Source organism: Pezoporus wallicus, unplaced genomic scaffold (assembly GCF_028554395.1).
Source record: "Pezoporus wallicus isolate ANWC-B61680 ecotype Strahan unplaced genomic scaffold, APGP_CSIRO_Pwel_v1 contig_3267, whole genome shotgun sequence".
Classification (NCBI taxonomy): Eukaryota; Metazoa; Chordata; class Aves; order Psittaciformes; family Psittacidae; genus Pezoporus; species Pezoporus wallicus.
The window spans coordinates 1,109,892-1,126,503 of NW_026642849.1; the positions used below are offsets into that span (position 1 = coordinate 1,109,892).

At 40.3% G+C, this 16,612-nt stretch overlaps 1 protein-coding gene across 2 annotated transcripts in view; it reads left to right on the forward strand.

Annotated features, from left to right (window-relative positions):
* FSHR (follicle stimulating hormone receptor) overlaps positions 1–16,612 on the forward strand; it is a 76,868-nt gene that overhangs the window by 23,514 nt on the left and 36,742 nt on the right. The window contains exon 2 of one of the 2 annotated variants that reach the window (XM_057432399.1): positions 5,883–5,954. The exons of the other annotated variant lie outside the window; for it this stretch is intronic. Within the exon in view, the coding sequence (XP_057288382.1) occupies positions 5,883–5,954 (72 nt within the window). The remainder of the gene's footprint in view (positions 1–5,882; positions 5,955–16,612) is intronic. 2 annotated transcript variants of the gene reach the window in all.

Here is a 16,612-nt window from a genome sequence, read left to right on the forward strand (position 1 = left end):
CCAAAAGCAGACCCTACTCATAGCAAAGTCGTATGGCAATGTGAACTCATTTCAATAAGCCGGTGGCTTACAAATGTTCTCCATAAATTTAAATTACATCACATTTAGCTCAAAGGAATCTCATAATTCATTCCAGTGAGAATTAGGACAAAAGTTGAGGGCAAAACTGACACAGCTCTATTGATTTACACTCTCTGGGACATGGTCTGCAGTATCTATCTCTCTCCTATTATGGCATGAAAAGCAAAATAGTCCTTCACTGTTGCATTGACTAATCAAGTGAAAACAGAAAAAAAAACAACCAAACAAACAGAGGGAGCAGGGTTTTCTTGTTTCTTGCATTTAATCAAGACCATGCTAAATAGGTCATGGCATGATTTTATCTTCTCCTGATGTAAAGCAAAGACTCATACGTTGCCTGTGCTTGAACTTCCAGCAAAGCAAGAAGTAAACCAGAGAAACAAACAAAAAATTACAGAGAGTAAATGAAATTTAGCTATAAATCTTTGCTTGACAAAATACACATTGCTGCAGAGGATTAGAACTTTATAACATCAGTCTGTTAGCTTGGAGATCAAAGAAGAATGTTCTTCAAAATCCTATCACATTTATATCTTTGGAGCCAAATTTTAGCGCTTTAGCATTATGGTCACTAAATCTTTTTGGCTTTGTATTTCATTTTCCTTTAGTCCTTAAGTTATAGAGTTTATAGTATCTGCTTGGTATTGTTCATCTTAACATCATCAATTTGCAATTTGCATGAGCCAGGGAAGATAATTCTACAGTGCACACGCTTTCTGATTTACTGTGTGTGACTTAAGTAGATCTGAGAAATGAGTTTCAAAGCGTGGTTTGAAAGACCAAGTTTCAGCCATGCTCTGTGAAGCAGATATTGGTGTGGGGTTTTTTTTAACTAGTCTAATTCCTGATAATCAGTCCAGTGCTTTGTTTTGCAAGATTATTGCCAGTGGTGTGAGGATGGGCCACCCCTGCAGTGCTGGAGTAAGTTCTGGTATAGAATGTTTGCCAGAGAGCATCTTCGTGGTTGTTCAGGCAAAATCTTGTGGGACACGGGGCTGAGAACTCAGTTGATGAATATGCAAAATGCATCACTTTGCACAAAAGTGGCTAACCTCACAAACACAGTGTATTTATGTTGTGCTTAACGTGCGCGCTTCACATGGTTCCTATGCACTGTTCTTTAATTTATCAAGTCTTTTCAATCGCCCATACCTTGGCCACTAGGTACTTCAATAATGACGTGCAGTCCTTCATCCCTTCATGATGAGGTCAGTCTGATTCACGTGGGGATGAATGGAAAATTATTAACTTTGCTGGAGGGTTTTTTTCCTTTCATATCTTACGTAGCGTGTGTCTTGAACTACTTCAGCTGCAGAAGAGACTGTTTCAATAAATCTCTTCATAACTCCAAATGTTAGAGTTGTTTAGGACATTTTACCAGTACCTTCTAATTTCTGTTGTTTGCATCATGTCCTCTATAGGTTTTGAGATTATGTTGGCACTCTGATATTTCTCTTGATACTAGACACAGCCATACAGAAAGAAGATGGGTTGTTTGCTCTTCATGGCAATATAAAGTGTTGTAAGGCACCTGTGTCAGTGCCTTCCTACTAACTGAGACCCTACTGTTTTAAACATCCGGGTTTAGATACCTCTGTATAAATAGAAAGACCAGTAGGAAACAGTTCTGCCCTAGCCCTGACATGTCTAGCCTTAAACAGCAGCAGGGTTTTAGTAGTTTTGTAATAGAAAAAATTACCACAGCCATTGATGAGACGAACTAAAATGATGAAATAAAGAGGCATATAAAATTGAAAAAATGGAAAAGCCTGTGGAAATCGTGCATGTTTAGTCCAGAGAAGTATAGTCTGATTATAAACTTACCTGGCCTTCCAGATGTAAAACAGTATTACTGCTCAACAGAAGACAGTTGTTCTCACTGATCAGGAAACCAAAAGCAGGTGTAAAGATCAGTTAAATATTAAGCAATGTTATATATTTAAGTAAATATATTATGATTCATAACACACATATATATAAATAAATGAAGTATAACCAGGATTGTACAACTGCAGCAGACAGCTTCAATAAACTCCCTAAGAGTTACTGGCAGCAGATGTGTTTAAATCAGGATGTAGAAACCTTTTTTGGATAACAGGGCCTGAATAGGAGCAGTGGGCCAGACTTAAATCCAAGTTATACTTCTGTGCACAGGGAATAACAACAGTTAATAATGCCATTCTTCTATATCCAGCTGCATGTGTTGCTTTTCATGGTGCAGGATAACTGTGTCACTATCTAGGGCTTGCTTCCTCTCCTATACTTGTTTCTGCTCCTTTATTTGTCAGGTTTTTGGTGACTCCAACACTGGAGTCCTTTCTAAGACTTCTGAGACCTACTGTGGCCTAAATAACATCCACATCACTGAACTTTGGACTTAAAAAAGAGGGGTTTGGGGGGTTTTGTTGGTGTTTTTTTAACTTACCCCAGGGAAATAAATCCGCTCTAACCATAATTCCTCTAGAGTGGGTGGTTTGGTTAAGCTCCCCCTTGTCCTCTTTGGTGGCATAAGGAGTCTAGTTCTAGCTGCAGGATGCTTGAACCTAGACTGGGAGAGATCCCTTGGTGGCTGGGCATCATGAAATATGAGAGTTTGTACCATTCAGGGTGAAGGGGGACTGGAAGCCAGGACTCTCATTCCCCATGTCTGTGATTCAGCTGCCATTGCTATGTTGAAAGACCACCATGTACACAGAGCTGAAAGGTCTGGGAGTTGAGATTTAGTGTTTGCTGAGGGCTAGCTCTGCATACAGCTCTTTGGATAACCCAACCTTCAGTCTAACCTTTCTCACCCCTTATGTCAGGCACCTGGCTCTGGGTTTTCAATACCATACCATGCACTGAACTGTGCTTTCCTTGTGCCTAAGTGCTAACATCATTTTTAAGGACCAAATGCTGCACCTTTTCATTAAGCACATGTTTCTTAAAGGAGGCTTTTGTTTACTTGTTTGTCTTGGTGTGAAACATGATTGAATGAAGGTGGGCTGTATTCATTTCTTTGACCCTGAAGTAATGCCAGCAGCAGAACAGAGGAAATGCTTTTTAATTTTCTCCATGTACATTGGAAAGAACTGGGACTGAACAACCAGTATTTCAAGTGAAGTACAGATTGATTCTTGGAGCCTAACTGGAGAGATTTATTGACAGTGCAGCATTTGGCTAGTTCTAATAGACTCCTATTCATTATACAGTTGATAATTCAACAAGTAGCTGATTCTAATTTTCCGTGTTCGTTATACCATTAAGGCTGACTTTATTAGCCTACTCAGGGATGCTTAAAAACAATTAACCTTAATTTTTTAAAGTGGAATGTGAGACTTTAGCTATTAAAATCCAATTCTACTTTTACTGCTCCAGGGCATTAGATACATGGTTCCAGAATTCTGGCATCTTATTAATGCAGGATAGCACGGTACTTGAAGAAACTCAGGGTTTGATTTTTACTTCTATGCACCTGTAGCTTTTCTTATACAGGTAACCTCATCTATGAATGAGATTCCCTCCTTTTAATTCATTTTGGGATCAGGCTCTAAATTCTTGCTGTGGTGAAGAAGCATGGTGTAGGCCAGTGTTTAATTAAAACATCACAAACTCCCTGCTGATCTCTGCCTGCAGAGAGAAGATTCAGTTTAGAACATTGCCATGAGAAAATTATAGGTGGCTTTTCAGACAGAACCTGCTTTCTAGGGTTCCAAAGCTAGGCATGTGTTTCTGCAAAGGAGAGTTTAGGAAAGGTTTCAAAGCAGACCAAAGTTAAAGAGTTTCCTGATGGTTCAGCTTTGTAGCACTAAGCCTGCTGGGTGTTCTGCAAGGATCCATTGTACCTAGCTGCCCTCCAAAAGCAGAGGATCCAAAAGCTTTGCATGCATTACACCAGCTGTGTTTTCAGTAGGGCTTTACAAATTGCTTAATCCAAGTTAGGCCCTTTCTGGAAGCTCTTTAATCCTTCTAACATTTGCATAATGATCTCAATACTGTAATTCTTGTGTGACAGTGTGTTGAAGCTCTTTTTGACATACATTAATGATAGCACAAGAATAATGGAATGCCAAATGACTTCATTGTCTTGCAGGACTGAGAATGCCATAAATTGCAATGTTTGGAAAAGTGTGGGGCTGTGCTCACTCCTGGTGTAATCACAGTGGCGTCTCTAGAGCTAGGTGAGGCAGGCACTGACTTTGTCGTGTTTAAATATTAACTCATATTTGGGAATCTAAATGAGGGGGTAGAGTCTATTAAAGATCTACAATTAAAAAATCCGCACCTTTCACAGGGGTATTCTATCAGAATAATGCTTTTTTCCCCTAAGACTTTGATTAAAGCATGCTAATCTCCCATGAAAATTCTAAACTAATCAGCTGAAATAAAAAATAGATAAGGATTGCATGAATACTTTATGTGAGCAGGAAGGGAGGAAGTCTCTAGTTTTGAGGCTCTGTGTTAAAATTTGTAGGACTACACAGCAGGTAATACCAGGCTGAGTTCCCATTTCCGTCCTCCCGCAGATGTTACAATAAGGCAGCACAGACATGAACTAAAAGGCAGTCCCAAGCAGCCATGCAAAACCAGCTGTGAGATGATAAAACTGAGGGATGGTCTGGCAGGTATGCTCACTGAAAACAAGACTTCTGTAGGAGTTCAGAAAACAATTCATTTCCATGGGAAAATCGACTAAGAAACTGATTCACAGGCTGATAGTCATGTGTGTTACACGCATGATTTTGTATTTTAAAGAAAATACTATTTTTTAGCAACTGCCTGTCAATGCAGCCACTATTATCTGATGTCTTGCTTATTTCCCTGCTTAGTGTGTAATACCTGGAAGCTTGAATGTGATTTTTGCTCTCAGTAGAAAACAGAAAAATGTGATATTTCTCCCTACAAACCCTCTGTGGGATTTTTCATTTCTCAGTTAGGCTTTCTTAACCTGGCATCGAGTCATAAGAATATCATGTGGGGGTCTACATGAAATCTGGAGAGGGGCTTTTGATAAGGGCCTGTAGTAACAGGACAAGGGGGAATGGCTTTAAACAAATGGCTTGGAGCAACCTGGTCTAGTGGAAGGTGTCCCTGCCCATGGCAGGGGGTTGGAACTGGGTGAGCTTTAAGGTCCCTTCCAACCCAAACTATTCTCTGATTCTATGATTCTATGTGTCTTCATATCAATGTATGCAGTTGTTTGTGGTCACCACCTATAAATAATTGAATGTGTAGGAGTAGTAGAAACCCTACCTTTTAGTTGCTGAGTGCCATCAGAAGTTTTGTCATCTTCTTTGCTTATTGTGGTAAAAGGAGATGAGTCCAGTTCAACAAAACGGTTTATATGATATTTTAAATGATCTGTGCAGCAGGTTAAGGCTTATCTTGCATGAGCATGCATGTACTGTCTTACAGCTATGTGTAAGAAGCTCATCCCAGTCTGGCTCTGCCAGGCTGCTTCATCCTGTGCTTGAGCAGCTCTCAAAAGAGAGGTCAAAATGAGAAAGAGGTTGTCCCTCCCCAGCACACAGCTAAGTTGCGGTGAATGGATCTGGATTTCTTGCCGAAGCGAACATGGAAATTGCAACTACTGATGAATGCTTTTTCCCTGGAGGAACTCTGTAGGCAGCCCAACTCTGTGCTGTAATTTTGGTCTAGGCTGGCAGTTGGAGTCTGACAAAACCTTTGAACTTCACAGCTGTATTTAGATGCCAAAGCCTTTAGCCTGGAGACTTGTCCTTGTACCTCTTCTCTGTTGACATGGCCTCCATGTAGTCCTGTGTTGTGAATGGTGAATAACCACCCCATTTTCTTTATTTCAGGAGATTTGTCCTCACCAAGATGAGAGTCATTCCAAAAGGAGCTTTCAGAGGACTCACTGACCTCGAGAAAATGTATGTATCATGTCAGTATTTAGTGGGAAAAACCTGTTTTACTTCAAACAGCAGTTTCTGGTTGTAGCTCCTTTTACAGCCGGTGAGCAGGCCCCTCTCTCTGAGCTTCAGCTGGTTTCCTTGGTCAAGGGGTTTTGTTCAGCATGGAGTGTCGTTGCATTTAGTAAATGTAGTGCCATAGCAGGAGATCATGAGAAACTGATTATTTGACAATTTTGGAATGAAACAGTGGGAAAATTATGGAGGAAAGAGCTCCTGTTCATAACAGGCCAGCCAATTCTGTTTTCACTAAGGAATGAATAGGATTGGTTTGTGCATGATCAGAAGCAACTGGTAGGATGTGAGAGAAGTTTCTTACAGGTGATAGATCCAAAAATCTTAGCACACAAAGGGTGTAAGCACCTAATTTCTGTGAATTTTAACAATAAGCCTAACAATTATGAGCACTTTCAATGAACGGATGTATCATACCTTCATTAGTGTATTATTGTGGATGTAGAGCAGCCCTCCAACACTAGGAAAAACAAATCCCAAATAATATATTCCCTACTATTCTTTAGCCACAGAAAATCTATGGGTTAAGTGGTGCTAGCACCAGAAATTGTAAATGACAGCATCCAACCTGAACCATTCCAGAGCATGTATGATTTTTCTGAATTATTTCATATATGAGCAAATCACAATATTTTGTTTAGAAACACATCCAGCACTTGCACCGTGACAGGAGAGGGTCAGTCTGTTCACTTGTGAGGTGTCTGAGTGACAGTGGGGAAATACATTTGAAAGTCAGTGCCTTTTTCAGTGCTGTGTGTAATGGCAAAACTAAAAAGGAATAGATTGCTGATGTTTCTCTGCATCATTTCTATCCATTTCCCTCATAATCTTGCATAAGTAAGGGATTTAGCTAGAAGGAGAACACACCAGAAGGTATGGCAAGGAAATAGATAGGATTTTTAACCTAGAAAAGGGTGGGGATGGAGGGATAAAGACCAAGAGTGAGCATAAAAGGATTCAGGAGCTGCTGATCAGTAGCAAGCAGTAAAGCTCACATGGCATCTGGTCTTTTCTGAAGCGTGACATCCATTTCAGAGCATTGCTGTAGGTTCAAGAGTCATCTGTTGGCATGTGGTACACACTAAAAAGCCTCCAGTTGCTGCATCCTACTCATAGATCCAGACCCTCATAAGTCCATCAAGCTGTAAATGGACATTTTTCTTGACAAAAGAAAAAGAAAGTTGTCTTTTTTGTGGCTAAGGGTTATCAGGACTAAGACTGGCTCTGTTTCGACAGTTTTGTTGGCACTTGTTTCTCTGCAGTCCTGCAGGGTTCCTTTTAGCTTAGTCTTTATGGAAAATCATTGAGCTCTCTGGACTAGGAAGTGGGTTGCAAAGTGCATTGTTAACTGCTTCCGTTATCTTTAATTACTGAGAAAGCATATGTCACATATGTATGAAGGTAGTGATCGCCTTGAATATGATGTCTCAAAGTAGGGATTTATTGTCAACCACAAAAATTATATATGAAAATGAGCTCAATTTGAAAATATATCTATGGACTAGTAGTACTTGGAGGAGAAATGGGGACAGGCAATTTATAGCAAAACATCCTTGAAAATAAAAGTGCGATAAATATGTAAATGCGACCAATCACCATCCACAAAGATGCAGTATTTGCAGATGATATGGCAAACAGATAAAATGTGAAATAGCTCGCAAGTCCTAAACCTAACCCATAAAACATTCATCACAAATATTCATGATACTGTAGGGACAAAAAAAGTGTGTAATCAAATAATAGATTTGCATATAAAACCACGGCCTTTGTATGAAAGCCTTCTTACTCTTGCAGGATCATGCACACAAAGGAAGATTAAAGCAAACTGTAGTCTATTTAAGGAAAACAGCTATTAATAATGTGATACCTCCATATGGTAAAATGTGGATAGCCTGATGTATACAAATGAGATACCTCAGTGTATTATATATATGTGCTTATCTAGAACTAGACTAAAAATGAGGAGAGTGACAATATCTTCAGTAACAATATGTTACTGAAGAAAAATAGTATCTTATACAGTCCAGCATATCTGTACACATGATTTTTATCATTACTGGATCATTTCTAACTGTTTCTGAGAATAGGATAGGTTTTTAAAGCTCAGAAGTTGCAAGGCAGGGGTGGTCTTTGCAATCATCCGCTGGGGATAAGCTGGTTGAGTACAATTTGAATGAGAGATGAGTCCTCCATGAGAATCTTATCTCTGATGTATTTATGTTCAAAGTGAGTGAAGGCTTTTGAATACAGTGACTGAAAAATTCTGGGTTTCAAAGAAAAATATTTCAGTAACAATTTTTAGTGTTCCTGCTTTCTGTATGCGTTCCAAAACACCTGCACAGCTGAGAGCTTTGAACATGTCAAATACTTCCAGATACTTCCAGTCAGGCTCAGGTCTCAATAGCCAGGCAAGATCTTGTTTGTTTTCCATTTGGACTGTCCAAGGACTTTCTAGAATGGACACTAGTGACCATAAATAGTGTGACGTGGAAAGGTCGACGCGGAGCACTTCACCTGCGCTCCCTTCTGAAGCTCCGGTTTTAGTTACCAAGACAAAATGCTTTGGTTTTCATCTGCTTTTTTTGGGTGGTGTCAACATTTTTGCTGGGATACTTTCGCCATTTTGAAGTTTTTTTGAAAGAACAGGAGCCCATTTGAACCATATCTAAATTTTCATTGTCTTCTCACCCATCTAAATTCCTTCAGTTAGGGAAAAACCATGAAATGGCCATTCTGCAAGCTGTCATCTAGAGGAACAACTTTCCCCAAGTGCGTTCTGGGAGGAAGATCTTTTCTGCTTAGATAGAATGTTTGAAGCTATGAAATAAACTGACAGGCTCTAATTATCTGAGCTGCCTCTAACTAAAGGTGCAACTTGGATTTTCATCCAGAGAACTACTTTGGAAACCCACAGATCTGAGGAGCAGCCTTAACCAGCTTGGTGCTGGCAGCTCCCCAACTTCTGCACGGCTCTGGCTTTGTGTTAATTTAGCAAATAGGTGTTCAGGGAAGCAGATTAGTTATTCTCGCTACATGTTTAGTCTACTCCTAAGTCCTAGCCAACTGGAACGTGGCAGCTCATCTGGACTCCTGCTTAACCAGCCTGTTTACACTCCAAGAACTAATTAACCCTCCAGTAACTAAATTAAAAAGCAGCCCCATGCAGGCACATGCCTGGCAAAATCAATTCAACATGCTCTGCAGCTGCTGTCATCTTCAACCTGCCCTGGAAGTGCTTGATTTGGAGGAGAGACAGTATAGAGCACTGTTAACTTTCCCTTCTTCTCTTGCTTACTTTCCTCCTATTACTGTAAGATAGCGAAGTAGATTTTGAATGTTGGTCTAGCAAGGCCTGGTTCAGGGATTGTATTTACAGGAAGTCTGGACTTACTGCCTTATCCTGTGCAAGCCAAAGCGGCTCAATCCCCTTGAAAATTCATCATCTGTTGTTTATTCTTTTGAGAGGTTTAAGCTAAAGCATAATGCTTTGTTTTATCACTCTTTTTCAAACCCAACCTGTGTGCAGCCCAAGGCAATTCAGACATGTGGGTGAAGCACTTCTGAAACTAGAAGATGTCAGAGAAAAAATGGCCCCGTTTTGTATGTTGGAGCAATAGGAAAAGGGCATTTCTTTAGCAGATTTTGGCAAAGACAGATTTTGTGAACCTGAACCATGCTGTGGTTAACAGAGCTTGATGAGATAGATCCTTGATGAGCTCTGAAAACGCTGGAGAGCTAAAACTTCTAGGGTGGAAGGAAGCTGCCAGAGTTGACACTCCCGGAAATTGGAGTCTTCTGTCTGTGGAAGACAGCGGGGATATATGCACCAGCTATCTACAGCTTCCTCATGAATTTGTAGAGAAAATACCTCTGAATCAGCCATTTATTTAATCACTCAGTGCATTCAGGCTTTTGTGGGTTTCTGCTAAGACTGTTGATCCAGTGATGCTTTATATGAACAAATGCTGCTGGTCTGAAACGTAGACACATGAGCACCAGCTTATTTCATATACAGCAACCAACCTGATGTGATGCTAAAATTTCTCCTGTTTGCCCCATGCAGGCTAAAAGATAGGTCCCACTTTCCTTTGACTTAATTAGATCAGATTGAGATACCTTTTATGTTTTATCTGTACTGAAGCGAGGTACTTGAGGACAGCGGAGAGCACTCAACAGGCTGAGTTCTGAGGCACATGTGAAAGTACATTGCTGAATCAAGGTGTATCTCTCTTCCTGTGAGTGGGGAAGGAGCAAAGTTCTTGGCTTGATAGGTAAAAGTCTCATCAGGAAAATCTGGTATAGTGTGAAGTCTTCACTTTATTTAGCAAGTTTTAATGACCCGGTGAATTAGTGGCTTCACTGTCCAGACCTTCTTTAGTAGTAGCCATTAGAGCTTTCTGGGCTAGCAAATAGCTAAGGGGATGTTCATCATCCCATGTGCTCCTGATACCAGTTTCATTCAGCCCCAGCATATGATGCTGTCACACTTGGCAGCATACAGACCAAAAAGATGGGAATGAAGAGGCAGAAGCAGAAATCACATGATCATTTAAGGATGAGCAGTCTGTGTCTCCTGCTACCAAGAAAGCTGGTCAGTATTTTGCAGCTTCTTCATTTTGTCTTGCCCAGTGTATTGTGTGCTGCCTCATTCGGTATGCAAAAGGTTGTGATTAAATCAGATCATTAAACCTATTATGAGAAAAGGGTTAGGATTCTGTGTAACCAAGATATTTGGAAATCGGTTCTAGGCAGGAGTTCCTATCTTCTGCATCATCTGGGCAAGTCTGCTATTTGTTTGGCAGGTTTTTGTAAGCAGCAAAAAAAGGAGGATCTTCCGTGATGTGTAAGTTAAATAGTGCATGTTTACAGAAATATTTATTTACATACCTAAGGTGATAGGGGGACACAGTGCATTCTGCATACCAAAACCCACACTGAATCAGGTAACAATCGTACGTTGGTAATAAATACTCCAGGGTATATTACCAAGGTGCAACTCCATGGATATTAAATTCTAATTTACATTTTAGGAAGTTATGTGTAATGTTCTGCATCTTAAGGGCAGGGTATGAAAATAAGGATGCTACATAATGCATTTAAATTAGTCTAAATATGTGTTTTTTCTCAGGGAACAGTGGACCACAGTTCAAAAACAATAAGGCAAGTAACTAGCATAAGCAAAGAAATTCAAAGTTCAGGCTGATATTCCAAAGAGTAAGTGTTTTAGTGGGGCCACTGTTACTGTGTGGGGCTTTCTCCTCTCTCTGCCTGGTCTAATCCTGCTCTTTTCTATACCAGAGGGGTTGCTTGCAATTCAGGCCTCTGATTTAGCAGCAAAATCGTGCAAGAAAACATCCTCTGCTGTGTGCAGCATACACTTTCCTTAACCCAACAGCATCCAGGGTGTCAGTCATTCGCGCATTGCTACACTCTGCCTTTTGAAATGGGTTCCTACAAATGTGATTTGAAAGTTGAACAGGTTTGTGAGCTTCTCCAAGGAGTCCTATAATACACCGTCAGTGGAGGAGCCAGGCAAAGCAGAGTCCTTGTTCCACGATCTCTCTCTATGGCCATGAACATCTTGGGTACATTTTCTTCTGAAAGGGGGGCCATTACTTCAGAGGGTAGATTTAGGTTAGATATAAGGAAGAAATTCTTCCCTGTGAGGGTGCTGAGGCACTGGCACAGGTGTGGCTGCCCCATCCCTGGCAGTGTTCAGGGCCAGGTTGGACAGGGCTTGGAGCAACGTGGTCTAGTGGAAGTTGTCCCTGCCCATGGCAAGAGGTTGGAACTGGGTGAGCTTTAAGGTCCTTTCCAAACCAAGCCATTCTAGGACCCTCCTGCAGCCTTTGCAAATATCATCCCTTGGACAGCAAACTTCAGTGATTAGTATTAATGCATAGGATGCCTGGCATGTTCTTAATCCAAATTTATTTCTGAAAGTAGAAGCTATGCCTTGGGTTCTAAACGTAGGAAGTAATGAATGAAGACTAGGTGGTTTTATTATAACCCATAAACATTTTGCTGCATCATCACATGCCATTCTGCTTTTCCCTGCCAAAGCTTGTCTGTGGAAGAAATCTCATACCTGCCGTTATTGTTGTCATCCCTTCCACAATTACAAAAAACGGAGGTAGAAATCTATTATCCATGTCAGAAACTCACCACTGTCGTTGCAGAGCAGAGCTTCTAATTACACCTTTGTGTATTTCAGTAAATGCAAAACCTGATCTCAGTCTTTTGCTAATGCTATGGTGCAACAAAATCACAAATAATGTAAAAAACCCTAGAAGAAGCTAGGAAACGTAAAATAAATTCATAAGATACATATCAGCATTTGCTAACTTTTGTATTTAAAAAGTCATGCTAATATTTACATATTTTAATTGAAACAAGCCAGAGTACAAGAAAGGAAGTCTTCCCTAATTCTTTCTGTATGGTTTGGTATCTTGATGCTCTCTGTCTTTGACAGAAGAGCTTTAGAAAGGGAAAAAAGAAAAAGGAAAATATATTTTGTCATTACATCTTTTTGAGCAAGAATGAGTTTTGTGGTAATGAACTGTTAGCAGAATCTTTATTTGTTAACTGCATCGGTAATGAAGCCAGCATTAGAGACTGAAGTATTTAATGGAAGAATCATAGAATCCCAGACTTCTTTGGGTTGAAAAGGACCTTAAGATCATCCAGTTCCAATCCTCCCTGCAATGGGCAGGGACACCTTCCACTAGACCAGGTTGCTCCAAGCCCCATTCAACCTTTCCTTGAACACAGCCCGGGATGGAGCATTCACAACTTCCGTGGGCAGAGGAAGCCCAATGATGTTATCTTGGACATCATTTCTGGTCTGTCTAGACATGGAGCTAGATAAAGCAAAGAAAGGAAATCCACTTGCCTGAATGTATGCTAAATGTTTCAGTGCCTGTGCCCAGTGAGATACTGTTCAGATAACTTGAATTCATGGAAGACAAAACATGGGTAAATGCCTGTGTGAGTTCCCACTTTTCTTTAGGACGAAACTTTGATCCAGTGTTCTTCTGCCTTCCCCTATGCAAACAAATCAGATATAATTAAGTGCAGGCTAAGTTAAGATAGTTCTGTTGTATATCTATGTGTGGGCTCTGAAGTTGCCTCAGTCATTCAAAATGAGACCTGAGGGTGCAATGCACAGTGCTTAAGAAAAGGTCTCAGCCCAGTGGTTACAAACACCTCTCCACATGAAAAAGGAATTACTAAGATTTTTTTTTTCCTCAGTTATTAAGATTATTTCTCAATAAGCTTGTTCAGGTTTTACACTCTCTTCTGGGCTCCCCTACCACCACTAGAGCATGACAGTGGGCCAGATGTATTGCAGGTTTGGCATGCTGTGGTGGTTCATATGGGGATGCTTTCTCCAGTTTTGCAAGGTAGCCTCACTTTAGGTCCTTACATTAGAGGCATGAAGCTGATGATTACTGCAACTGATAAACATAGCAAGGAGCCTCAGAATTGATAATCATCCCAATCAATGCTATGATCTTTCTTCTTTTCTTTTGTGGGCTATGCAAGTAATAAGTGATGGTAGAAAAGGAAACAGCCTCTAGCTGCATCAGGGGAAGTTTAGACTGGCTATTAGGAAAAATGTCTTCACCAAAAGGGCAGTCAGGCATTGGAACAGGCTGCCCAGGGCAGTGGTGGAATCACTGTCCCTGGAAGTGTTCAAAAACAGTTAGAGAATGCCCTTGGTAACATGGGTTAGTGATGGCCTTGGCAGTGCTGGGGCATGGTTCATCTCAGGTGCTTTCGGGTGGGTTTTTTGTTTCAAAAGGGACCAGTGTTGTAAAATGTACGATGGCTGTCATTAGAGGCAATTTTTTTTCTCTCAAAACATGTCACTTCTTCAGCTTCCATCTCCTCCTCCCAGGAGCTTCACTTTATTTTGAAGTAAAGGAAATGTCAAGTTTTCTATTATTATGAGATTCTTGTACTTTCGAAGTAGAATCAGTGACCATCCAAGTTATTTTGTAAATATAAAAATAGGTATTTTCTAAGGAACATAAAGTAATTCTTAAGCTGGCTGAGTGGTACTGCAAACTGACATTTGTATATCAGGAAATGAAACGAGAATTCAAGAATTGTTAGTTCTAATTATGTTTTACATTTTCCAGTGTGATTTATAGCTCATACATGGCAAAAAATGTGGTTCTTCTCATGTGATGCTTCAGAATATTGCTCTGATTTAAATAATTACCTTTTTCTTACTAAAATTAGTTCATTCAGGTCTCATATCCCTAAACATGGTTTGGAAAAAAAACAAACTCTTGTGAATTGATTACACATTAACTCTGAAATTCCTGTATAGAATTCAGGATAAAATATATTGACTGAAAACAAACACAGTACAATAACAAAACAACTCTTGAGAGACAACATGTGCATTCAGAATTACAGCGATTGCTCCTCACTTGGTTGTTGAGTTCAAACATGTAGCACCTCCATCTCCTTTACATGACAGACAGGCTGGAAAGGGTCCATGGCTCCTGAGGTTGCTGTGCTGGTGAGACTCTATGGGAATCTGGGTGATGGCATATCCAGAGAGGCATCATGGTGCCATCTGCTTCCAGATACATCCAGCTTCTGGGTTTGCTTTAAAAAGTGCTGCTATTAAAAGTATAGATTAGAAAGGAAAGACCTTTTTTCATGAGAAAACAGGGGTTTATTGGATTTTCTTTTCTGTTAATCTTCTGTGTGTGTTGAAACTGTACCAGTGAATGAGTGCAAAAGGTGTGACCTACTTGAAATTGTGCCCAATTTCCTCTAAATGGGATTTTCTTCAATATTTATTGTTGCTGCTACTAAGTGCTGTTTGTCAGAAAGAAGGCAGCTAGCATCAGATTGGAAATGGTAATTCAATTTCAGGAGGATTTCAGAAATACCTTCCCATATTAATTTTATCTCACTTTTCTGTTTAGCTTTGAAATAATGTTAGTGGAGTTGGCATGATACAATGAAAGATTGTTTCCCATTGCTATAGCAATTCTGATCCAAACCTCAGCATTTATGGAAAACAAATGCTGAGATGAAGTCAAGAGATTTAATTTCTAAGCAGGAGATGCTGATTCTCTGACAACATTATATTGCATGGCCTGGTTTTCTATTATGCCGAATGATTGACGTGGATTTAATCATTAGTTTGATGGCTGCTTTGCTCAGTGGAGAGGCGGCTGGGCATTTGATTGTTGTTAGTGAGCTGCATTTTGATTTTGCTATCAAAGTCACTGCTGGCCCCAATCATCGCAGGTGTAAAACCAGAGATGCGTTGTGCCCATTGTTTGTTTTGTGATCAAGCCAAGATCAGTTTGCTTGCAAAATACAGTGAATATTTGTTTTGATTTCTCAAGCAGGAGCCTGGTTTTGATGACAACTGCCATATATGTGGGGCTTTTTAAAAGAGTAAGTAAGAGCGGTGTCCCTTTGGTGACTAAATTTCATATCACTGGTAGAATATATGGATATACATATATACTTGCATCCATGCATATGTGTGTACATATATATGTATATATATACACATAGAGTAGTCTGGAAAAGATTAAAATTGGTAGGATTTAGGATGATAGACAGATACTATGCCAAAAAATACTTTGAATGCTTGGGCAGCCAACACCACAGATGGAAATTACAAGTGATCGTGAAAGACACGCATTATGCTGAAAAACTATTGGTGTCTGTGCATTTTCCAATGCAGTCAGCACAGGATTAGAAGCTGGGGACAGGGACAAGCTGTTGGCTTTCCCAGCTCAGATCCTTGTCCCTTAGAGCTGCTGATGCCAATTGCTGAAGGAGAACATTCAAGAGAACAATTCTGGAACGGTTGCTCCTCTAAGGAGGAGAAATGCATCTAATAAATAATGGGCTGTTCATCAAAACCTCCTGGAACGGTCTCTTTGTGATGCTTTTGTGTTGTGAAGTTTTCTCCACTAAAACAAGGCATAATGCTGAATTTCACCTGGGGACCGAATTAAACTAGTCTTTGTTGCACGGAAGCATCATTTACTTCTGTCTTGCTTGTCTGCTCAAGAACAGAAAGATTTACATCTTCATCTGGATATGTTTATCCTTTGTAGCATAATTATGAAGTGAAGGTACTCATTGGGTGCGTCTAATCCTTTTGTCATTCTTATCTCTTATTTTGAATTAGATTTTTTGATATGTTTTTCAACTTTATTTTCTACATTTTTAAGACGTCTGCTAAGATTTTGGCTTTGCCCATCTGTGCTGTGAGAAGGGGTGAGCACAATATGGTGAAAAGGGTTTGCTTATTTATTACTTCTCTTCCCTGCTCTTTAGGAAAACTGGCAGTGGCAGAGCTCCCTGGAGGGATGGGGGTGTGGGTATACCTTTTGTGGGCTGATGGGCATGTTTGTGGGGGAGTGGCTTTGAGGTACAGGTGGCAGGAGTTTTACAGGCCAGAGATGGATATGTGCCACCCAAAGGCTGCGCTGGGGAGCAGGGAGCAGCCTCAGAGGTGATGAATGAGGTTTTCCAGGAAATCTGGGCAGAGCTTACTAACATCTGGAATAAACCATTGGAATAAACTCCAAACCTTCTCCAAAAGCATTGGATGC